Genomic DNA, 24959 nt, shown 5'->3' on the forward strand with positions numbered 1-24959 from the left:
CATCGACTATTTAAATGTCAACAGAAACCTTTTAAGCTACGTTTTAGATGATCTGTAAATATGCGTTTATGCCCTTTTATTTCTCTTTTCATTTTGTAACCCAGTTTCCTTGATTCGAACTGCTTTTCAAATTTTTTTCAGCTTTACATCTATCAAACACCAGGCTTTTTTTTCTCTCTGCCTAATCTTACTCTGAGTCCAACTGAGACTTACTATGACTGACATTTGATGTGAAATGTGTTGTTCTGCAGCAGCAGTACCATGCTAGAGTCCTCGGGGGCTCGAATGTGCCGTGGTGGACAGTGATAACCGTATTTTAATTTGATACTGTTAATTGTGTTTTATGAAGTTCTGTATATTTTATAATAGCGTTTTGCTGTGATATTGTAATCATTTGAATAAACTTTTGTATACACAAAAAAAAAGCAGTACACTGCGAAGTCATAAAAATAGTAATTGTTCATGGACCATTCTGAAGCCTGATGGCAGAGGGGAAGAAGCTGTCCCTGAATCATTGAATGTGCGCCTTCAGGTTCCTGTACCTCTTCTCTGACAGTAGCAATGAGAAGTTATGTCCCGGATCGTTAGGGTCAGATTTGATGGGCCAAATGGACTAATTCAGCTCCTATGTCCTGTGGTCTTTGGTGGTGGATGCTGCCTTCTTGAGGCAACGCCTTTTGAAGATGTCCTCCATGGTGGGAGGTTTGTGACCAGGTTGGAGCTGACTAAGTCTACAGCCCTCTGCAACCTCTTGTATCCTTTGCATTGGAGCCTCCATACCAGGCTGTGATGCAGCCAGCAAAATGTTCTCCACTCTATCTATAGATGGTTGTAAGAGTCTGTGGTGATGTACCAAGTCTCTTCAAACTCCTAACAAAGTTGAGTTGTTGGCATGCCACCTTCATGATTGTATCAATGTGTTGAGATCAGGGTAGATCCACAGAGATGTTGATGCCCAGGAACTTGAAACTGCTCTCCCTTCCTTCTCCTGATTCTCTCGATGAGGACTAGTGTGCATTCTCCTGACTTCCCTTCTTGAAGTCCATAATCTGTTCCATGGTCTTGCGGACTTTGGGACTGCGGTCGCTGTTGCCACCTCACTCAAACAACCGACCTCGAAGTAGGCTTTAAGCCTCCTCGTTGCCATCTGAAATTCTACCAGCAACAATAGTGTCATTAGGGAATTTATCGATGGCAATTTAGTTGTGCTTAGCCATACAGTCATGAGCGTGGAGCAGTGGGATAAGCAAGCATCCTTGAGGTGTACCTGTGTTAATAGTGAGGAGGCGGTGCTATAACTAATCGACAGTGTGAAAGTCTGGGTGTAGTTGTCTTCCTGTTGTTAGGCAGCTCAAAGGGTAACGTAACCTGAACCTATTATGGGACCCTAATATTAACCTATTCTTTATCTGCAGTTTTTGCCTCCCGGTCCTTGATGTGAATTACCCTGGTCAGATTCCATGTTAACCTACCAAAAATTAGTCCTCTACACTTAAGGAATTTTATAGTAAACTCTTCTTTTACTTTCTATAGCTAATCCGAATTCTATGATGATGTGATCATCGTTCCCTCAACACAAGCCTATCTCCTCCACTGATCAGTCTCATTTTCCACAACTAGATCTGACAGCTCCTTCTTCTCTAACAGGACAAGAAGATGCTGATTAAGAAAACACACTTGCACAAAGTATTTTCCTTCTGTGCTTTCAACATTGTTATTATCCCAGTTTACATTATGATAATTGGTTCCCCAACATCATCGTTCGATGGTCCTCAGACCTCTGCATGATCTATATCCTTCCCACTAAATAAAATAGTAGATTATTAATTTATAAGCATGTTTAAACCATGAATTAAACTGTTTCCAAGCAGTAAATTTATTTCACCAGATATTCAGACAGACAGACATACTTTATTGATCCCGAGGGAAATTGAGTTTCGTTACAGTCGCACCAAGAATAGTGTAGAAATATAGCAATATAAAACCATAAATAATTAAATAATAGGTAAATTATGCCAAGTGGAAATAAGTCCAGGACCAGCCTATTGGCTCAGGGTGTCTGACACTCCAAGGGAGGAGTTGTAAAGTTTGATGGCCACAGGCAGGAATGACTTCCTATGACGCTCAGTGTTACATCTCGGTGGAATGAGTCTCTGGCTGAATTTACTCTTGTGCCTAACCAGTACATTATGGAGTGGATGGGAGACATTGTCCAAGATGGCATGCAACTTGGACAGCATCCTCTTTTCAGACACCACTGTCAGAGAGTCCAGTTCCACCCCCACAACATCACTGGCCTTACGAATGAGTTTGTTGATTCTGTTGGTGTCTGCTATCCTCAGCCTGCTGCCCCAGCACACACCAGCAAACATGATAGCACTGGCCACCACAGCCTCGTAGAACATCCTCAGCATCGTCCGGCAGATGTTAAAGGACCTCAATCTCCTCAGGAAATAGAGACGGCTCTGACCCTGCTTGTAGACAGCCTCAGTGTTTGACCAGTCCAGCTTATTGTCAATTCTTATCCCCAGGTATTTGTAATCCTCCACTATGTCCACACTGACCCCTTGGATGGAAACAGGGGTCACCGGTGCCTTAGCCCTCCTCAGGTCCACCACCAGCTCTTTAGACTTTTTCACATTAAGCTGCAGATGATTCTGCTCACACCATGTGACTAAGTTTCCCACCATAGCCCTGTACTCAGCCTCATCTCCCTTGCTGATGCATCCAACTATGGCAGAGTCATCAGAAAACTTCTGGAGATGGCAAGACTCAAAATTTAAATGAAGCAATTAAGATCCAAATTATTAAAAACTATAGAAAAAGACTAAACATTGCAAATATTTTAATTTTAACATTTAAATAAGGTACAAGAGTAATAAATATCACATAAAAAAATCCGAAGTGCCAACAACTTCAAATTCTTAGTACTAAATTTGTACCCAATTTGTGAATTTTCTGCATTCAAGCAGAGAGTTTGTTTCAAAATTACTTTCCTTGTTTCCAATCTATGCTGTACTTTAATCACTTGTTCTCTTTATGGAACTCTACAAATTGTTCTTTTACTCTTAACCCTCCGTGAACAATCAAGGTCTTCCATTTCAACCTCCACCATCGCAGATGAATTTTAAATCATATCCTTGTTGTAAGAGTTAAATCTTGGACTTCATCAGCTAAATCCTCTCATTTTCATTATGGTTTTCTTTAAGTTTCTTTACTGTTACTTCAGTTCATCCTTCTTCAGTCTTGGTGGACATGTTAGAAGCTCACTTTTTATGCACCAACTTCACTCTATTTATTTGAAGATTTCATAAGAATCTTAAAGCTCTAATTTAAATTCTAGGATGACAAGATCCCTCGATCGCAAACCAACTCTCTTCTCTTCCCCAAGTTTAAAAAAAATTGATGCAATTATCTCTCAGCACAAGCAAAATCCTAATCATACTAAAGTGTTCCATATGTATAAATTCAAGCATCATACTTAAAGATTCCTTAGAAATTATCTGAAAATTCTCAGATAGAAAATAGATGACAGCATTCAGAAAAGGTTGACATGAATTACCCAGAATTACATCCTGCAGCAAGAAACAGTGAACTGTCCTTGGCTGGTGTGTAAAACAAAAAAGAATGAATTAATAATTAAAATTCTAAAGAATTTTTAATCTAATAAAGAATTTCATATTATCACATACATCAAATGGAATGCAAAAAAGTAGTAATGTGTCTATAATTTTGTGATTTTACTAATTTGATTAATATATCTTAATTGTTTTATTTGCATCATTAGCCAAGGATAATTGTTAAAAATGAGAGATCAGTAGTCAGCCTCTTCACAATTTGTTTTTACTCAGTTCTTTGGTTATGTGACCATTGAAACAATGTTCCCTGGTATTGGTGGGTTCGCTGTTCTCAGTTGTTGTTTTACTCTCTGTATAACCATGACTGTGTCGCTACCCACAGCTTCAATCTGCTACTTGATTGGCTTAATCTCAAATAACAATGAGGCAGCCTACAGAGAAGAAGTCATCACCCTGACACAGTGGTGTCAAAAAAACATCCTCTCCCTCAATGTCACAAAAACAAAGGAGCTGGTTATGACTACAAGAGGAATGGAGACAAGCTAACCCCTATTGACATCAATAGATCTGCGGTTGAGAGGTGAACAGCTTCAAGTTCCTTGGTATACACATCACCGAGGATCTCATGTGGTCTGTACATACCGCCTGTGTGGTGAAAAAAGCACTACAGCGCCTCTTTCACCTGAGATGGTTGAAAAAGTTTGGTATGGGACCCCAAATCATAAGAGCTTTCTACAGGAGCACAATTGAGAGCATCCTGACTGGCTGCATCACTGCCTGGTATGGGAACTGTACTTCCCTCAGCCGCAGTTCTCTACAGAGAGTGGTGCGGACAGCCCAGCACATCTGTAGATGTGAACTTCCCACTATTCAGGACAATAACAAAGACAGGTGTGTAAAAAGGGCCCAAAGGATCATTGGGTACCCAAATCACCCCAACCACAATCTGTTCCAGCTGCTACCATCCGGGAAGCGGTACCACAGCATAAAAGCCAGGACCAACAGGCTCCGGGACAGCTTCTTCCACCAGGCCATCAGACTGATTAATTCACACTGATACAATTGTATTTCTATGTTATATTAACTGTCCTGTTGTACATAATATTTATTATAAATTACTATAAATTGCACATTGCACACTTAGCCAGAGAGGTGACGTAAAGATTTTTACTCCTCATGTATATAAAGGATGTAAGAAATAAAGTCAATTCAAAAATCCTGTGGGCAACTGGCTTAGGAAGAACTGAATCATTTAGGATTCCAGTAGTGCTCAATTATAAATTGGCAAAAACTTCTGGGGTAGTTGTATTGGTAGTGATTGAAATAAGTATTGTAGTCTAGGGAATATATTCATTTTTATGGTATTTACTCTACCTACTAATGTTATTGGTAATACCATCCATTTATCAAGATCTTCTTGAATTTTTTTTCAATAATGGTAATTTAATTTATATAAGTTCTTTATGTCATTATCAACTCTTATACCTAAATATTTTATACCATTTGCCGGCCATCTAAATTGAGTTATTAATCGACATTGACTATAATCTCCTTTGGTAAGAGGTAGAATTTCACTTTTATCCCAATTTATTTTATAACCTGATATTTTCCCATATTCTTCTAATCTATAGGATAATTTACGCAACGAGTGCAATGGGTTTGTTAAATAAAGCAGAACATCATCAGCAAATAAGTTAATCTTGTATTCTTCCTGATTAACTCTGAAACCCTTAATGTCTGGGTCCATTCTAATTAATTCAGCTAATGGCTCTATCGCCAACACAAATAAAGCAGGTGATAATAGACAACCTTGCCTAGTTGACCTTGTTAACTGAAATGGTGTTGAAATTTGACCATTTGTCACTACTTTAGAGTTAAATAAATATGTGAGGAAGTTTCTTTGGAAAGGTAAAATGTCAAGAATATCATTGGAAAAATTGACATGGAAATTTGATCTAGGAGGGTTACAACTTCCAAATTTTAAGAATTATTATAAAGCAAATCAACTTAGATTTATTGCATCTTTTATTGAGAAAGATAGACCGGCATGGATTAGAATAGAACTAGATAAAATAGGAGAAAATACACCAGAAGATTTTATATATAAATGGGAATCTAAATGGATACGGGAAAAGAAAGAATCTCCTATATTAAAACATCTGATTGACTTATGGAATAAGATAAATATTGACGATGAGACAAAGAAATCCTTATTAGCAAAGAGATCTTTAATTCAAAATAGACTTATTCCTTTTACAACGGATAATCAACTTTTATATAATTGGTTTCAAAAAGGGATTAGATATATAGGAGATTGTTTTGAAGGAGGTATATTAATGTCATTTGATCAATTAAAGAATAAATATAAAGTATCAAACAACACTCTTTTTTGTTACTTCCAACTAAGGGCTTATTTAAGAGAAAAATTAGGTCAAACAATGTTATTGCCAAAATCTAATGAAATAGAAACTTTAATTCAAAAAGGAAAGATTAAAAGATTTATCTCTTGTATGTATAACTTGATTTAAAAACAGGCAATTAAACAAGGAGTCCATAAGTCAAGACAAAAATGGGAAAGTGACTTGAATATTAAAATTGAAGAAACAAATTGGTCAAGACTATGTCTTGATAGTATGACAAATACAATAAATGTCCGGTTAAGATTAGTGCAATTTAATTTTTTACATCAATTATATATTACACCACAAAAAATAAATAAATTAAACCCAAATTTATCCGATTAGTGTTTCCAATGTAACCAAGAAATTGGTACTTTTTTACATTCTACTTGGTCTTGTTCTAAAATTCAACCTTTTTGGACAAATTTAAGAGTTTTATTGGAACAAATTATTGGAACACAACTTCCCCATAATCCAATATTATTTTTACTAAGCGATATTGAAGGGATAAAACCGAAACCCAAATTGAATAAATATCAGAAAGAATTTATAAAAATTGCACTGGCAGTAGCCAAAAAGGCTATTGCAGTTACTTGGAAATCGGATACATACTTAAGTATAGATCGTTGGAAGAAAGAAATTTATGGCTGTATTCCACTTGAAAAAATTACTTATAATTTAAGAGATAAATATGAAACATTTTTGAAAATTTGGCACCCTTATTTACAAAAGACAGGATTAAATATATAGGTGCTCTGAAGATGAAATAATTGGTTATTTGGGGAAAGAAATAAATATGCATACTAAAGTTATTACGAATTCCATGGAGCATGTGGGGATCTTCCAATATCCAGGCACTCTTTCTTTTTTTTTCTTTCTTTCTTCTTTTTTTTTCTATAGGGATGTTAGGGGGGAGGGGTTAAGGGGAGGGGGGATGGGTAATATATATATATTTTTTCATATACTTTTATTTCTGTAATTACTTGAAAACGCAATAAAAAAAGTTTCTGAAATTTTTTTTTTAAAAATTATAAATTGGCAAGTGAAATTAAAGGTGATCAAGCCAAATTAAAGACAGTCACAAATCAGCATGTAGGAGGAGGATTGGAAATCTGGCTGAGTGGTGTCACAACAACAACCTCTCACTCAATGTTAGCAAGAGCAAGGAGGAGGAAACTAGAGGTCCATGAATCAGTCTTCATCTGGGGATCAAAGGTGGAGAGGGCCAGTAACTTTAAATTCCTTAATATTAATATTTCAGTAGACCTGTCCTGGGCTAAACACCTAAGGGCAATTACAAAGAAAGCAAGCAGAGCCTCTACTTCCTTAGGTGTTTGAGAAGATTTGTCATGACATCTCATACTTTGAGAAACTTCTTTAGATGAGTGGTGAAGAATATACTGACTGGTGGGGTAACACCAATGCCCTTGAATGGAAATCCTCCACAAAGTTGTGGTTATGGCCCATTCCATCACGCGTTAAGCCCTCCCCTCATTTTAGCACATCTTCATGGGGCGCTGTCGCAGGAAAGCAGCATCCATCAACAGGGACACCCACCACCCAGTTCATGCTGTCTTCTCGTTGCTGCCAGGACTCACACCACCAGTTCAGAAACAATTATTACCCCTCAACTGTGAGGCTCTTGAACCAGTGGGGATAACTTCATTCAATTTCACTTGCCCCATCACTGAACGGTTCCCACAACCTATGGACTCACTTTCAAGGACTCTTCATCTCATGTTCTCGATACTTATTGCTTCTTTATTCTCTTTGTATTTGTACAGTTTGTGGTCTTTTGCACATCCGTTGTTTGTACATCCTGGTGGGTGTGGTCTTTCATTGATTCTTTTATGGGTCCATGGATTTACTGAGTTTGCCTGCAAGAAAATGAGTCGCAGGGTTGGATGTGGTGACATATATGCACTTCAATAATAAGCTTACTTTGAAGTTCACATTAAAAATTGGTAAGCGAACTAAAGAAAAGGGACAGGAGAAAATCTGCAGATGCTGGAAATCCAGGCAACACGTACAAAATGCTGGCCAGGAAAAGAGTAAATGATTGACATTTTGGGTCGAGTCCCTTCATCAGGATCGGCCGGAAGTGCCAACTGTTTACTCTTTACAATAGATGCCGCCTGGCCCACCGGAGACCCTCCGCTACTTTGTGTGTGTTGCTTTAATAAGGGGCAGGTTAAAACACTAGCTTTGAGTGTCAGTTCATGTTATTAAAAAGATACCCTGTTCACGCCACTTAAGGGATAAGACTAAGGTATCTATGATGACTTAAAATGCAAAAGAATAGAAATTGTGTGAAATAGAAACTTTCTGGGTGGAGAAACCATTTCTATAACCATTTATATGGTTATAGAAACAGACTAAGTCATGAAGGTATAGATTTATATATGGACACACACACACACACACACACACATATACATACATATATATGTGTATATATATATAGATAGATAGATAAATATATACAAACGTTTGTAGATATAGATATATAAAACTGTGGCAGAGTTGCTAAAAGAAGGGGTGAGCATTTTTTTCCTTTGAATTAATTCAAATCTTATCTGGTTTGGAATCATCATTACTGACGTATATCAAAAAAAAATCTGCGGTGTTTATTTTCCCCTTGTTTTAACAAGTCTTGTAAGGTTACCTGTCTAACTACCAAAATTTCCCTCACAAAAGCTCTGCTGCTAAGTTCTGTGTTGAATCACAGGACATATGCCAGAGGCTGACAATTCCTCCTGTCTAAACCTTCACTCATTCTTTGGAGGGGAGTGCATATAATTTTGTATATGCAGAACAGCCATTTGCAAACAAGAGTAATTTTCTGAAAGAAGAGGTAGATAAGATTAAAAGTTATTTCTAAATCAAGGCACGTTGATTCAGAAGGATTCAAAATACATTTATTCTCGAAGTATGTATGCAGCATGCAATGCTGAGATTCATCCTCCCCACAGACAGCAATTAAACAAAGCAGAACCTTGGAACCCGTTCAAAGAAAAAGAACATCAGGGCTCCCCCCACCACCACATGCAAAAAAAACCTCGTGCAAATAGAAACAAAAAAGGAGAGAAAACACACAGAATATAAAACACAAAATCAAAAGGCATATTTCAATTCAGCTCAGCGTTCCTTATCTACAATAACAAAGCCGCCATTTGTATCAGAAATTACATTATGTTGAATAAAGGATACATTCTGATCAAACAGGATAGAGACGCCTCTCGATCTAGATTGAGTGAAAATGTATACCCTTCCATCCTTAGAAAGAACATGAAATATCATCTTTACGAATATAGGTTTCTTGAAGAAAGATTATACGAGTTTTAAGTTTCCGGATATAAGAGAAAATCTTATTTCATTTAACAGGGTTATTTAGACCTTTCACATTAAAACTGAGTATATTAATAAAAGAATCCATCAAGTATCCTTCAGTAATGTATAAAAGGTAATCACAGACATGTAGATAGCGAATAAATAAAACAGTAAAAACATCCAATCAGCTTTCTGGAAGAACCCATTTCTCCCCTCCCTCTCCCCATAGAGAGAAATCAGCCAAGGGAGGCTGAAGACTAAATCTAACGTTCCCAACCCAATGGTATTTGCGAATGTATACGCTCCAAATACAAATGACTCCTTGTTCTTTGAACGTCTTTTCTCTTTTCTGCCTGATTTGAATCAGTATTCCTTACTGATGGGTGGAGATTTTAATTTTTGGCTTGACCCTATATTAGACCGCTCTTCAAGTAAAACCCCTGTCACTAATAAATCAGTCCTACTTTTTAACTCTTTTCTATTTCAATGTGGTATTCTCGATGTGTGGCGTTTTTTACACCCCCCAAGAAAAGGAATATTCATATTTCTCTCAGGTTCATCATGTGTACTCTCGGATTGACTACTTTTTTATAGATAGAAACTTGCTTCCACTGGTACGATCCTGAGACTATAAGGAGATTGCTTTGTCTGATCATGCACCTGTGCTTCTGGCTTTAAGATTACCTGTTTATTCTGTATCAAATAGAAGTTGGCATTTTAACTTATTATTGTTATCTGATAAAAATTTTCTAAAGTTTTTAGAAAACCATATTACTTTTTTCTTTAAAGAAAATTTTAAAGGAGATACTGCTGGTACTATAGTCTGGGATACTTTTAAAGCATATATTCATGGAGAAATTATCTCTTACTCTACCTATATAAAGAAAAAAGCTGACAAAGAAAGGTCTGACCTAGCAGCAATATTAAAAGATCTTGATCGAAAGTATGCCCTATCTCCAGAACCAAGTATATATAATAAGCGGATTGAAATCCAATCCAAGTATAATCTTCTGCTGACTTACCCAATTGAATGACAGCTGTTGAGAGATAAAACTCAATTTTGTATTCACGAGGATAGAACAAGTAGTTTATTAGCCAATCGCTTAAAACCTTTTACAGTTAATCGTCAAATCACAGAAATTTTTAAAGATAATGGTACTAAGATATCCAACCATTCTGAAATTAACAATGTTTTTAAAGACTTTTACCTTAAGTTTTATCAGTCTGACTCTTCTTCAGATGATGCCTATATGAATGCTTTTTTCAGTAATATCAACATTCCTACATTGTCTGCTGATAGCCTAATACAGTTAGATCAGCCTATTTCCAATGAAGAAGTGGCTGAGGCTATACGTGCTTTACATTCTGGTAAGACCCCAGGACCTGATGGCTTTCCTGGGGAGTTTTATAAAACTTTCACTACATTACTTACACCTTATTTATCCTCTGTTTTATCAGAGTCCTTTAAATCAGGTAAACTCCCTCAATCTTTTTATGAAGCTTTTATTTCTCTTATTCTTAAAAAAAATCCAGCTGAATGTTCTTCATACAGACCAATTTCTTTATTAAATGTTGATGCAAAAATGTTATCCAAAATCTTAGCTCGAAGACTTGAAAATATTTTACCATCTATTATATCACATGACCAGACAGGATTTATTAAAAATTGTTACTCACATTTTAATATACGTCAGTTATTGAGTGTGATATATTCACCATCCAAAAAAAAAATCAGAGTGTATATTATCCTTAGATGCAGAAAAAGCCTTCGATAGGATTGTGTGGAATTATCTTTTTAAGTCCTTAGAAAAGTTTAAATTTGGGCCTAATTTTATTCGTTGGGTTAAATTAATTTACCTGTCTCCTACCGCTCAGGTTATTACTAACTCTCAAATTTCTAAGCCCTTTAAATTACAGTGGGGAACTAGACAAGGTTGCCCTCTTAGTCCTTTACTTTTTGCTTTAGCAATAGAACCCTTAGCAATAGCATTTCAAGAATCTAAGGACATTTCTGGTATACTAAGGGAAGGTATGACTCATAAAATTTCATTATATGCTGATGATATTTTACTTTTTATCTCTAACACTGAAACTTCTTTACCTTTGGTTCTTTTCTTAATTTCCCAGTTTAGTTTTTTTTCAGGATATAAGCTGAACTTACATAAAAGTGAGCTATTTCCTTTAAATGACCTAATGTCATCAAATGCCAAATTTCCGTTCCAAGTTGTTACAAGTCAATTTACTCATCTAGGTGTAACAATTACTAAAAACTTCAAGAATTTATTTAAAGAAAACTTAAACCCCTTACTGAATTATTTGAAAAAGATGCTTTCTAAATTGTCTCCTCTTTCTTTATCCCTAATTGGCCAAATTAATTCGATTAAAATGAAGATTCTTCCTAAATTTTTATATCTTTTTCAGGCTTTACCGATTTTTATTCCTAAGACCTACTTTGATTCTTTAGATGCAATTTTAACATCTTATATTTGGAATAATAAACAAGCTCGTTTAAGTAAAGTTTACCTACAAAGAAATAAAGAGATGGGTAGATTAGCCCTACCCAATTTTAGGTTTTACTATTGGCTGCCAATATAAGGAATATTACTTTTTGGTCCTATTATATTTATCGTGAAGTTTGCCCATCACGGGTCTCCTTAGAAGTTAATTCTGTAAAAAATTCCTCTATTGTCTCTCTTCTTGGATCATACTCTTCTTTTTCAGCAAATAAAACAACAGATAACATAATTGTTAAGCAAAGTTTAAGGATCTGGTCTCAATTTAGAAAATTTTTTGGTTTAGCAAATTTTTCACTATCATCTCCCATTCTCCTTAATTTTTTTTTAATCTCTTCCATGACTGACAAAGTCTTTAAGAATTGGGATGAACTAGGTATTAAGTGTTTTTGGGACCTGTTTATCTCAGGATCTCCTGCTTCATTTGACCAATTGTTAACTGAATATGCACTGCCAAAAACATATTTTTACAGATACCTTCAAATTAGAGATTTCTTTTGTTTCCAATTAACTACTTTAATTGATAAAAATTTAATTGGTTGATCTTTTAAATTTAAAACATTTTGTTAATGGTTCTATTACTGGTATCCATAACTTGTTGATTGATTCTAGACAAGACTTTTTAGATAAAATAAGAAAAGCTTGGGAGGATGACCTAAATTGTCAGATTTCTGATGAAAGATGGAATAAAATTCTTAAACGGGTTAATAAATCATCTTTTTGTGCTCGTCATTCTCTTCTACAATTTAAAGTGGTTCATAGAGCTTACATTTCTAAACAGAAGCTGTCCAGTTTTTATCCGAACGTTTCTCCACTTCGTAATAAATGCAGTTCTGCTGATGCCTCTTTAATTCATATGTTTTGGTTTTGCCCTAAAATTGAAAAGTTTTGGCGGGAAGTATTTCATACCTTCTCACAACTTTTTAGGGTCCAATTTGACCCAAATCCCCTTACTGCCTTGTTTGGTATTATTGCAAATGAAGATGTAATTTTAAATACTCCTAACCTACAGGTTTTAGTTTTTACCTCTCTTTTAGCAAGGAGAGCAATCTTGCTTAAATGGAAGGAGTCTACCCCTCCTACACATCTTCAATGGCTACGTGATATTATGTCTTATTTAAATTTAGAGAAGATTCGCTGCTCAGTCTTAAATTCGAAACAATCTTTTTATGATATCTGGGGACCTTTCCTAAATTACTTTTCCAATTTATAAAGTTTAACAGTGCACAGACTTTTATGTATATTTCTATCTTCTCTTCTTAAGCGAATATGCTTTTTTTTCTAATTATCCATTATCATCCATCAGCTTTTCTCTTTTGTAGTTGGTAGGGAGTTGACTTTTTTTTATATATAAAAATTATTTTATGATGTATGACCTGTCTTTAAATTTTCGATTACAGAGTGGTATACATTTATGTGATATGCTATAACATTTTGATCAATTTTATTACAATATATGAATGTACACAATTTATGTTGATGTATCTATGTGCTGCAACTCTGTAAATCTTGCTTTTTCTTCTGAATAAAAATATTGTAAAAAGAAAAGTTCCTTATCTACAAAATTGCCCAAAATAGCAACAAAAAAAAAAGGAGCAAACAGAAAAACTGGAAACACTTCATACATTGAGTCCAATCCACATACTACATTGATAGGACCTTGCTCTGGCGCCATCTTCCAACAGCATCGAGGGAGATGGAGAGATCATTTGAACGCAAGGACCTTCCCTTGGGAGCAGTGAGCAAGAAGGAGAGAGAGATGTTCACATGCAGGCAGCTTCCTCCGGCAGCAGCAAGCGAGAGGCTTGTAGACAGCACTGAACACTTGCTCGCCCTCCGCGCCCACCTCAATGATTTCAATCTTCCTCGGCACTTCAATCAACGAGAAATGACCCGCACTCCGTCTCCAGGCTCCATGGCCTCCGTGCTGCATGCTTCACTCGAAGCCTCATGGAACCCTCTTGGAGACAGTGAAGCACCAAATTGTCCAATTCGCCCAAAAACACACCACCAGAATGCAGATCACAGGCTCCAACAGCAGTAGAACCATGTTTGAAGTAAAATGAAGATGCAAAAGGACTGAGTAGAGTAACTTCATAAACTGTCTTGACAATGCCAGACTAATTTTTCATTTCATTGACAGAAAATGAAATGAAAAATTAGTGGAAAACACACAATAAGGAAACCCTTAGAAGTTAGAGTTATGCACAAGGAAAGAAATTCTGGCTTAAGATGGTGCTACTAAAGTGGGCGACAGCTTACGTGTGGTTTTCAAAGCAAGAAATACAACTAAATTATTAATAACACTTTTCATGTGGAAAATTGTGGTAAGCGATCACCACAATGAGGGAGTGAGCGAAAGCGAGGCCAATCCAAGGGTCGAGGTGAGCCAGTGCAAGATGGAGTCAGAGTGAAGTCAAGGCATGTTTGAGGAGGAGTTGGTTAGAGTTGAGCGGAGTTGTTTTGGAGCCCGTATCCCAGAACAGGAGCAAGCTTGGATCCGTCTAAACATCAGACTAATTTGGAAATGACAAGCATGTAGAATTTGGAGAAACAAGAAATCAAATTTTATTGAATATAATGCATTTAATTGCGCATCATGCAATGTTGCTTTGCAATAGTTCAACTGAGCTGAAATGTTTTATTGATGATTTCCATTTGTACACAGTGTCTGAGGCTTCCTGCTTAAGTGTCCAACAATAATCAGCCAACATTGATGGATTCCAGTTGTTCTGATACTGGTTCTCCATGATCGCAATATCCTGGTGAAACCTCTCACCATGCTCACAATTGACTGCACCAAAGTTTGCAGGGAAGAGGTCTAAATGGGAATGCAGAAAATTAATATTTAGTGACCTGTTGCACGTCATGGTTTCAGCTTACATTGTGGGCAACATTTTAATTGAATTATAAATAGAAATAATAAAATAGGTGATTTCTTAAAAGAGGTGTATTATAGGGAAGTTTCACAGTGATTTTCATGATCAGCAGCCCAATATTCACAAAATACACCCAAAAGTATTCAGGAAGCACAATCTTTGTTGTCCAGTGTTATAGGCAATAAGTCTCCTTAGTATTGCTAATTAACAAATGTATGTGGAGTATTGTAGGAAAATAATTGTTGTACATAACTTTTTTGTATTTTACTTTTTCTTTTAACCCATCTTTCTGCTCTTTATTTCTCCTTATAGAACAGAAATCTACTTTGAAGCCATCTATTGATGTTTATACTTTCTTCTTGGCCATTGAACTACTAGTTTCAGTATTATTCTTTTTGTTCGGTTTCTTTATGGTAATACAAAGTCTATTTCCCAAGGCACAATGCAGTCAGCAATTTTGGTTGCAATAAAAAATATTAGGCATGCAAGTGATTCTGTTCGAACAATGGGTCTTTGACTTGAAGTGATAGTTCTGGTTCCCTCTCCAGCGATATTCTGTTTTAAATTTCTAGCATCTGCAGTTCTTTTTTGATAAGTAGATCCCCTTTATCCTCAGCTTGGATATTTTGCAAGCAATGTTGTTTCCACAATATTCAATATGATGAGAAAATTTTTTTATAACTATATGGAGATGATGGACAGTACTACCCTCTGTATAGAGGAAGGCAATTGTGGAGCGGTTCAAGTTCAAAGTATATTCATTATCAACCTTGAGATTCATCTCCAAATAGGCAGCTACAAAACAAAGGGACCCAAAAAAGAACCTCTCTATATATAAAGACTGTCCAACACTCAACATGTAGAGAACAATAACCCATAAAAAAATGTTGTGTCAGTTTGAAATTTGTGACAATCCCATTATGTACTCAATGCATCGAGACTACCTGCTACTTCCAAAGCTATAACTAGGTTTCCTCTGTGATGTATACATGGATGTTAAAACCTGATATGTACAATGCAGGCTGTAGAAACTATGGCAACTTTGAACACATAACTTGGGAGTTCAAATTGGTTTGAATGAGGAAGGGTTAAAAGTTTCTTAGTTATTTGGCATGTTTGCCCCTTATTGGAGGGTAGACTTTAACACAACCATTATGGGCGAGAAACTGGTGAATATCACTAATTACTGTTTTAAGGGGACAAATAGAAGAGATGGGATCACAAAACAGAATGTTCATGTTCAGCAATTTGTACTTTTTTAAGAGATGTGCCACTTCTAGGAAACCTACTTTGCTATGATGCTTGTGATCACTTTGGGTGTTTGCACCCTGACTGGTTTTGCTTCTGCCTCACTTGTGTTGTTTTGATTTGTTTTCAGTCCCCTGTGTTCGGATGCTAACTGAAAAACAGTCAAGCAACAGAACTGTGTTTAAAGCTTGAAAACCACAATTCTTAAGATAGGCATCTTGCTTTGCACACCTCTCATTCCACCTGCTTTATTTTGCATAAGCGGTGAAGAAGTTAACTAAGATTGCTGCTGTGCAAAGTTCTGCACCCATGCTTACCCAGCTCTGTGTAACTGGAGAATTTTCTGAAGATTTGTTTTCAATAGTCAGGCAATTATGGCTTTGTATTGCTTTCACAAACCATACAAGTTCCAGGAGCAATACAGCTGGTGATCTGAATCCAACACAATGCACAATTTCATAGCCAATGATATGGTCCTACTGCAGCACAAGTGGTAGCCACACATTAATGCCAATGGAAAGCTTAAATCTTTGCCATGCAAAGTCCATTTGTTACCATCGTGACAATGATAGTCTGGAGCATGTCCTCCAGGAGATTACATAGATTGTTCCATTGTCCTTGGTCAGGAAGACCAAATTCACTCTCCTACCACTCTCTCTTCACCAGCATCTTTGCCAACCAGTCAGCCAGCCCAGTCTGCTCCAGTTCAAGATGAAGCATGTAATTTTGACTAAACTTTGTTGAATCTGAGGTGTTAAAAATTAATCTCCAAGATCACCTGTGGTATCCACCACACAGACTGTAACAACTGACAAAATACTACATTGGAGTGAAAGAACAGAAAACGCACAGAAGGGCCGGCTGTCAACGTAATGTACATATATACTTAGAAAACTTGCTTGTGCATTTGAAATAGTCCTATTTATAAATTTCGACTGGCATGTTTAAAGTTAGGAACAGTTATTTTCTGCCGGCTTTTATTTCTGCATTGTCATCTAATGGATTTTGTGGTTAGTTTCAGATAGAAGTTATGGTGCAGGATCATTAATAAGTGGGAAAATTGGATTATAGTCATTTGAATGGCATTTGTATGAATTTTTCATGGGAAGTTCAACCAGCAAGTGGCTCACTGGGTTGCTTCATCCCTTCTTTCTCCTCCATCTTCCTGTTTATGATCATTAATGCTTGTTGCCTGGTTAGTTGTACATAATAGGAAAATAATTTTAAGAAATATAAGCAGTTCTGAAAGAAAACATTACTTCTTTTGTAACACTTAAAGTGTAGTGAATATGGGTACAGCCAAATTCAATTACACAAATAATTTCCTAAAAAATTATAATATGTAGTCTTTTTTATCGTAATTGTTACAGCAGCTGCCCTGTTGGAAAAGAGAGAGATACCGCTTCTACCTCTTCCAACGAGGCACAGAGATATCTGTATTTACTGACAATTACCTTTATTGTTCAAACTAACTAATACGTGAATTCATACACTAAATACCTCGTGCGCACACCTGCTAAGTGTCCCTGACTCTCCTGGATAGTCAAAGAATAGCAAAGGTATTACCTGGGCAGAGGAACTTATGCTGGCCAGATGCTCCTTGTTCCTCGTGGTCCCGACTCACTCTCCACGTGCTTCACGCAGGGTTCTTCTTGCTTGTGTCTGCGATGGTTATTCTTCAAAGTTACCGCTACCGGCACACACAAAGCATCCACTTTTATATCCATTGCTTATCAATTCAAATGTCGCATTCCCGTGTCATTGGCCGTAGGTCATGTGCCTGGCCTTTAACACCTGGTCATTGGCTCTGGTCCAAGCCAGCATCCATCTATTGTCCTCTTCCCATCAAGGCACAGTTGCTGACTCATGGCTCTTTGTTCTCAGTCAGCAATGAGCTTGAATCGCCTCAGGCATTCACAATCCTGTATGTTATAGCCAACCAAAGAACACCTCACAAATAACTCCTTATTTGGAAATGACCTCCAGTCCCGCAGATTACCTGAAGAGTCTTTGTGCCTTTTTTAAAACACTAATCAAGTCCAGCATGTCAAGCTCACAAAATGGAGAATCGAGTGTCTTCACAAAATGGCAGCCTCCATCCCCCAAGCACATGGCAAGAACAAAGACTGCTTCCATTGTCCTTGATTCATTTGAATTCACTGATTTGAAGATTATCATTCTTTCTGGCCAACAGCCCCAATTAGCTGAAGTTCCATGCAAGTAGTTAAAAAGGTATAAAAAGACAAACTACCACTTAACAGAGTAATAAATTATGTATTTAATCAAATTACAACACTACAAGTACTATTACAGTACTATAAAATTTTATTTTAGTTCCCAATACTTATCGATGGAGGAATTCATCCAGTGAATGTTCTTTTGAATTGATCGCAAATGAACAAAATCGGTGCAGACCTCCTTCATACAATGTTTTTGATGATTGCACCCTTCAAATCTTCATTGTAATATTCAAGATGATTGTTGATACCTTCAACTTCTTCGTAGTACCTAACTTGTTGAAGTAGTGAAATTGTTCCATTTTCAATCCCTGCCGTTTCTGGCATCTCCAAGCCTGAATGCTAGAAACTGCAACCTTACTGCTTGCTTGTTTTGCCAGCTGTCAGTGACAAAGATCATTGCCTTTTGAACACAAACACATGCAACTGACGCTATTTAAAAACTGTCTACTCTAAGCACGGTGTAGCATCGAACGGCCACGCAAGTGTGCGTGACTGACGCTAGTTAGGAACTGTTCAGCAACGATTTCCTGTCCCAATTAAATGGCATAGTGTCCTAAATAAGTGAAGGAAATCCCAGCTATTACCTTGAATAGTTTTTGTTCTTTAAGAGTTGTCCCAAATATGTGGCTTCCCCAATTAACCAATGGCTCAATTAGCCAGAATCCACTAGACAGTACTATCAACCAACTGAGTCAATTGTTGTGTTTCACTAGATGCTAAACTGAAACTATTATATTTATACTGTACATATATCTTTTCAGAAGAGATATTCCTTCTCCTGTCAATTCTACGTTTCTAGTATACTATTATTTCTGCCAGCTCTGCACCAGTTTGTCCATAATGTAACGCTCATGTAGCTGGAATGCAAGACACTGAAGAAAATCTAATAAAGTGGATTATTTTATTTTGTTAAAGGATGTGTACAAAAGGTTAATTATTTATTTTTGACTTGCTCAAAGTCAAGTCAAATTTATTGTCATTTAACTATATACATATATATATATATATAAAACATATATAACCATATAATGTATATAGAAAAACGACAAAATTTCTCTGAACCAGGGTGTAAAGCAAAGAAGTACACATAACACACATAAAACATGATAACTTATGAAGGTAAGGATAAAATCTACAGATGAATTACGCATAAATAACAAACTAAAGGGCATTAGTATTAAATATTGGAAAGTACAGAACAGACTAACCAGTGACACTTTGAACGCGATGCAGCAGGGAGTTCAGAAGCCTAATGGCCTGAGGTAAAGGAATTGTTTCTCATCCTCACCATTCTTGTTTTAATGCATGGTAGTCTTCTGCCTGATGGTAGAAAGTCAAAGATGATGCTGGATGCATGAGTGGGATCCTTAATAATATTAAGGGCCCTGTGTATACAGTGCTCCTGATAAATGTCCCTATGAACTTCTCAGCTGTTCCCACGGTCCTTTGTGGGGATTTCTGGTCTGATGTTCGACTGCTCCCATTACAGATGGAGATGCAACTTATCAGGATACTCTCAATAGTGCTCCTGTAAAACACAGTTAAGATGGGAGGGAGCCTTGCTTGCCTCAACTTTCTTAGGAAGTGGAGGCACTGCTATGCCTTCTTGTTCAGGGAAGTGATATTGAGGGATCAGGTGAGGTAATCTCTGATGTGACCTCCCAGGAACTTGGTGTACTTAACTCTTGCTACGGAGGAACCATGTATTCATAGAGGAGGATGGTTCATCTGCTCCTTCCTGAAGTCCACAATGCTAACAAAGCTAATGTTGTTCCAATAAACACACTTTGTAAACCATTTCATTCAGTAAGCTACCTTTGTAATTAGCTATACTGTATACAATATGACATACAATTGTTTAATATCAGTAATTTCTGACCATAGTAGATTACATCCTTTGAGGAAATTGGTTCATACCTGTTTAAAATGACCGAAAGAAAATAATCTGCTACTGTGGACAAACAGATGTTTCCAAAGCTGAGAATAACCAAAGTAGTGAAATGCTTGCCTGATAATATGATAAAAATGATTGGTCAGATTTGAGAAATGTTGTACTTTAAATGAAAAATGAGCCAAATGTTACCAAAAATAATTCAGTTCATTGTTGAAAGTTACAAGTCCCATCTTTCCCATCACTTCATGAGCTAGGATACAAAGAGGCACAGCATCAGTTATTCACTATTTTATTCTCGACTAGTTAATCTAGCCATTCACTGTAGCTGCTTTCTTTGTTGTCCTCAAGTTTTCTTTGATCTTGACAAACTCTGGGACATTATCATGTTCTTCCAACTTTTGTTGTTCCTGTTCATACTGTCAATGAAAAGTAAAGTAATTTTCAGAAGTAATGTTATTCCATAGTAAGATAAATGAAAAATTTAAACAGTTTAAAAATACTACTTTACATAAATTACAAGAACCTCTCTGTAAAGCTGAAAATCTAAAATTCTTGCTAAGCTTAACCTAACTCTCATTGAAATCTGTTCACCTGTCTTTTGAGTGCTCGTTGACTCAATCATTGATGTTCTCATTTCATTTTTCAATCTTTTTTATTGATTTTTAAATAAAGAATATACAAATCTGAAGAGGAGTTTAACAAGTAGATAATATAAAAGACATATAAACAGCAATAGTAAAAATAGAAAGTATATAATGTCAAAATCAAATAGATAAAATATTATTATGCTGTTATATATACAATGGTCAAAAGAAAACTACAACTCCTCATAGCAATCATAAAAAAAGCTTGGAAATTTTATTGATAAAGAAAAAAAAACCCCACTAACTAAACTGAAACAAAAAAAGAGAGAAAAAAAACGCATCCTTCCAGTCATCTCCGAACCTTCATGGATAAGGATTTTCCCCAAAGAGAATAAAGAAAAATGAATAAATTAAAAAAATTAAATCATGTGAAAATATTGAATAAAGGGTCGCCAGACTTGTTCAAAATTAAAGGATGTATCAAATATCCAGCTTCTAATTTTCTCCAAGCTTAGACATGGCATAATGGAGGAGAGCCAATAGAAAACAATAGGTGGGTTAGAATCTTTCCAGTGTAGCAAAATATCTCTCCTAGCCAGTGAAGTTGAAAAAGCTATCACATGTTGGGCGGAAGCAGACACTTTGCTTGCTTCCTCTGGAATAATCCCAAAAATTGCTGTAAGTGGATTAGGTTGAACATCCATATCTATAACTTAAGATAATATTCCAAACACATCCTCCAAAAATTATTTAAACTTACACATGCCCAAAACATATGAGTTAGAGTAGCCACTTCTGCATTACATCTGTCACAAATAGGGCTTATATTAGGAAAAATATGCGCCAATTTATCTTTGGACATATGGGCCCTGTGTACTATCTTAAACTGTATTAAGATATGGCGTGCGCAGATAGATGAATTATTGACTAAATAATAAATTTTACTCCATTGATTATCTGAAAGTGAATGTTGAAGTTCTACTTCCCAGGTGCGTTGAACCCTATCATTAGGCAACATGCGAGCATTCATTAACTGTTTATAAATGATAGCTATTAATCATTTTTGAAAAGGTTTAAACTGAAAAATAACATAAGCCAAATTTAAAGAGCAGGGCAAGGGGTAATTCGGTAAAAAATCATGTAAAAAATTCCTAACCTGTAAATACCTGAAAAAATGTGTATTAGAGATATCATATTTATCTATTAACTGTGAAAAAAACATTAAACAGTCTTGTAAAAACAAATCTAAAAAAGTTTTTATTCCCTTAATTTTCCGTGTTAAAAAAGTCTTATCCAAAGTTGATGGTTTAAAAAAGAAATTAGAATAAATATTACTAGAAAGTAAAAAATCATTAAATTAAAAAAATCTACGAAATTGAAACGAAATTTTTAAAGTATGTTTAACAATAGGGTTAAGAGCTTGTCTACCTACTCTGGAGAACGAAAACGGAAGAGGAGCTCCTAATAAAGAAGCTAACGAAAACCACATTACTGAATTTTCCTCCAGCTGTAACCATGAAAGGCGATCTTGGTCGTTTATATCATAAATCCAAAAAGTAATATAACGAATATTAATTGCCCAATAATAAAATCTAAAGTTTGGTAAAGCCAGTCCTCCATCTTTTTTTGATTTTTGCAATAAAAGTTTATTCACTCTAGAGCTTTTATTATTCCAAACATAAGAAAAAATCAGAGAATCTATTTTATCAAAAAAAATTTTTGGAACAAAAGAGGGAACTGCTTGAAATATATATAAAAATAACCATTTTTATAGCATTTATTCTCATGTTCTCATTCATGTCAACAAAACTTTTCCTGACCCCTTCATATAAATCTCTGTAAGGTCACCCAACTTCTCAAATTGCTGGATTTCCATAAGGACTCGAATTTCCTTTGTGTCACTGATTAAAACTCTCTGTAACCAAATATTGTTCTGATTGTTGCTAGCTCTCATTTTGATAAGTTATTTCTACAAAATATTTTTGGATAATATTCCACCTTAACCATGCAATATAAATACTGATTGTTACTGTATGAGCATACAAAAAATATTTTACAGATTGGTTCGACCAACATACTGCAGATAGATCAATACATCCAGGTAACACACACAAAATGCTGGAGGAACTTAGCAGGCCAGGCAGCATCTGTGGAAAAGATTGTGTTGCTTGGACTTCCAGCATCTGCAGATTTTCTCTTATTTGTGAATAAATCCAGGTGATTTTTAAGCAGAACTTTCCAGAGGAAATTATTCTGAATTTGCATATGAATGCAAAACCTCCACCATATTTCTACTGTGCAGCCAAAATGCAAAGCTTTGTGCCCAATTCAAGATCAACGACAAGAAATCAATGCATCTCTGGCCAATGAAAGGCTTGGTTTTACCACAAATTGCTTCCTGTGTGGAAATTTACAGAGATTAGTAGGTGGGGTACTCTGCAGACATTTTTCACCTCCCCCTGCTTCAATCCTTCATTTGTATCTGCTTTAAGAAGACAACTATCATGGCAGTAACTAAGAGAAACAAAGTAAGATGCCTTAATAACTACTAACATCCATCATCATGAAGTGCTTCAAGAGGCCAGTCATGGAGGCATTAACTCCAGCTTGTTTCCCTTAGAAGGAGGTGGGATTTGGAGAGAGGTACAAGTGTTTAAGAGTTAGGTCTCTGGACTCGCTACAATGTGGAGTGTGATGCGCATTTGCAAATAATTAGAAGCTGAGGGCTTCGTCGATAAGACTTCTGCTGAATCTGAATCAAAATCAGAATCAGACTTAACATCAGTGGAATATGTTGCAAAATTTGTTTTGCGTTGGCAGTACACAATATTAAAAACTATAAATCAAAATAAATAGTGCAAAAAGAGAGGGGAAAATACTGGGAAAGTGTACATAGGTTCATTATCCATTCGGAAATCTGATGTCAGAGGGGAAGAAGCTGTTCCTAAAATGCTTTCTGTGTCTCCTCTTTGATGGCAGCAATAAGAAGAGGGCATGCCCTAGGTGATGGGGGTCTTTAATAATGGATGCCGCCTTTCTGAGGCATTGCTCCTTGAAGATGTAGTTCCCATGATGGAGCTGGCAGAGTTTACAACATTCTGTAGCTTTTCCTGATCCTGTGCAATGATCTCCCCCCACCTTACGAGACACTGAGTTAGAATCATCTCCATGGTACACCTGTAGAAATTTGTGAGTGACTTTAGTGACATACCAATTTTCCTCAAACTCTTAATGAAATATAGCCACTGTTGTGCCTTCTTTAATTGTCCGAATATGTTAGACCTAGGATAGATCCTCAGAGACATTGACATCTAGGAACTTAGAACTGTTCACCCTTTCTACGACTGATCTCCCGATGAAGACTGGTGTGTGCTCCCTCAACTTCCCTTTCCTGAAATCCACTATCAATCCCTTGGTCTGACTGACGTTAAGTGCAAGGTTGTTGCCACCACACCACTCAACTAGCTCATCTTCTATCTTGTTCCTGCACACCTCTCCATCACCATCTTAAATTTTGCCAACAGTAGTTGTGTTGTTGGCAGATTTATAGTTGATGGATGAGCTGTGCCTAGCCACACAACCGTGGGTGTAGACAGAGTTGAGCAGTGGGCTAAGCACAGATCCATGAGGTATGCCAGTGTTGACTGTCAGCAAGGAGGAGATGTTACTTATGATCCGCTTGGACTGTGGTCTCCTGGTGAGGAGATACATTTGCAGAGGGAGGTACAGAGGCCCAGGTTTTGGAGCTCGTTGAGTAGAACTGAGAGCATGATTGCATTGAATGCTAAGCTGCAGTCAATAAGCAGCAGACTGACGTAGGTATTGCTATCGGCCAGGTGATCCAAGGGAAGAGCCAGTAAGACTGCATCTGCCTTAGACCTATTTGACAATAGGCAAATTGCAGCAGATCCTTAGGTCCCTGCTTGGGCAGGAGTTGATTCTAGCCATGATCAACCTCTTAGAGCATTTCATCACAGTAGATGTGAGTCCCACTGGGTGATGGACATTGAGGCAGCTGACTATGCTCTTCCTGGACACTGATATGAAACAGATAGGAATCCCTGACTGCAGCAGTGAGAGATGAAGATAACCTCGAATACTCGCGTCAGTTGGTTGGCACAGATTTTCAGAGCCACACCAGGCACACTAGCAGGGCTTGATGTCTTACGACGGAGGAGTCTTCATCTGGGAGTGAAGAATCACAGCCACTCATGATGTTAGGTTTCGCTTTGTAAGAAGTAATGGCCTACAAACACTACCAGAGCTGACGTGCACCCAATTCCAACTCAAACCT

General features: G+C 36.6%; 1 protein-coding gene across 6 annotated transcripts in view; it reads right to left on the reverse strand.

The window, feature by feature from the left end:
- Positions 1 to 7020: 7020 nt before the first annotated feature.
- Positions 7021 to 24959, reverse strand: part of LOC140717020 (protein FAM107B-like) — a 56170-nt gene continuing 38231 nt past the window's right edge. Inside the window, exons 5-6 of one of the 6 annotated variants that reach the window (XR_012096414.1) lie at positions 19396 to 20497; positions 7021 to 7854 (exon numbers count right to left, since the gene is read on the reverse strand). Coding sequence is in view for 3 of the 6 variants with exons in the window: in XM_073030212.1 (XP_072886313.1) it covers positions 7708 to 7854 (147 nt within the window). In the remaining 3 variants the exon portion in view is untranslated. Of the gene's footprint in view, positions 7855 to 14471; positions 14642 to 18289; positions 20498 to 24959 lie in introns of those variants that run through there. The other 5 variants (XR_012096415.1, XR_012096413.1, XM_073030212.1 and 2 more) reach the window with 5 other exon arrangements.

Source organism: Hemitrygon akajei, chromosome 27 (genome assembly GCF_048418815.1).
Source record: "Hemitrygon akajei chromosome 27, sHemAka1.3, whole genome shotgun sequence".
In the NCBI taxonomy this organism is placed as follows: Eukaryota; Metazoa; Chordata; class Chondrichthyes; order Myliobatiformes; family Dasyatidae; genus Hemitrygon; species Hemitrygon akajei.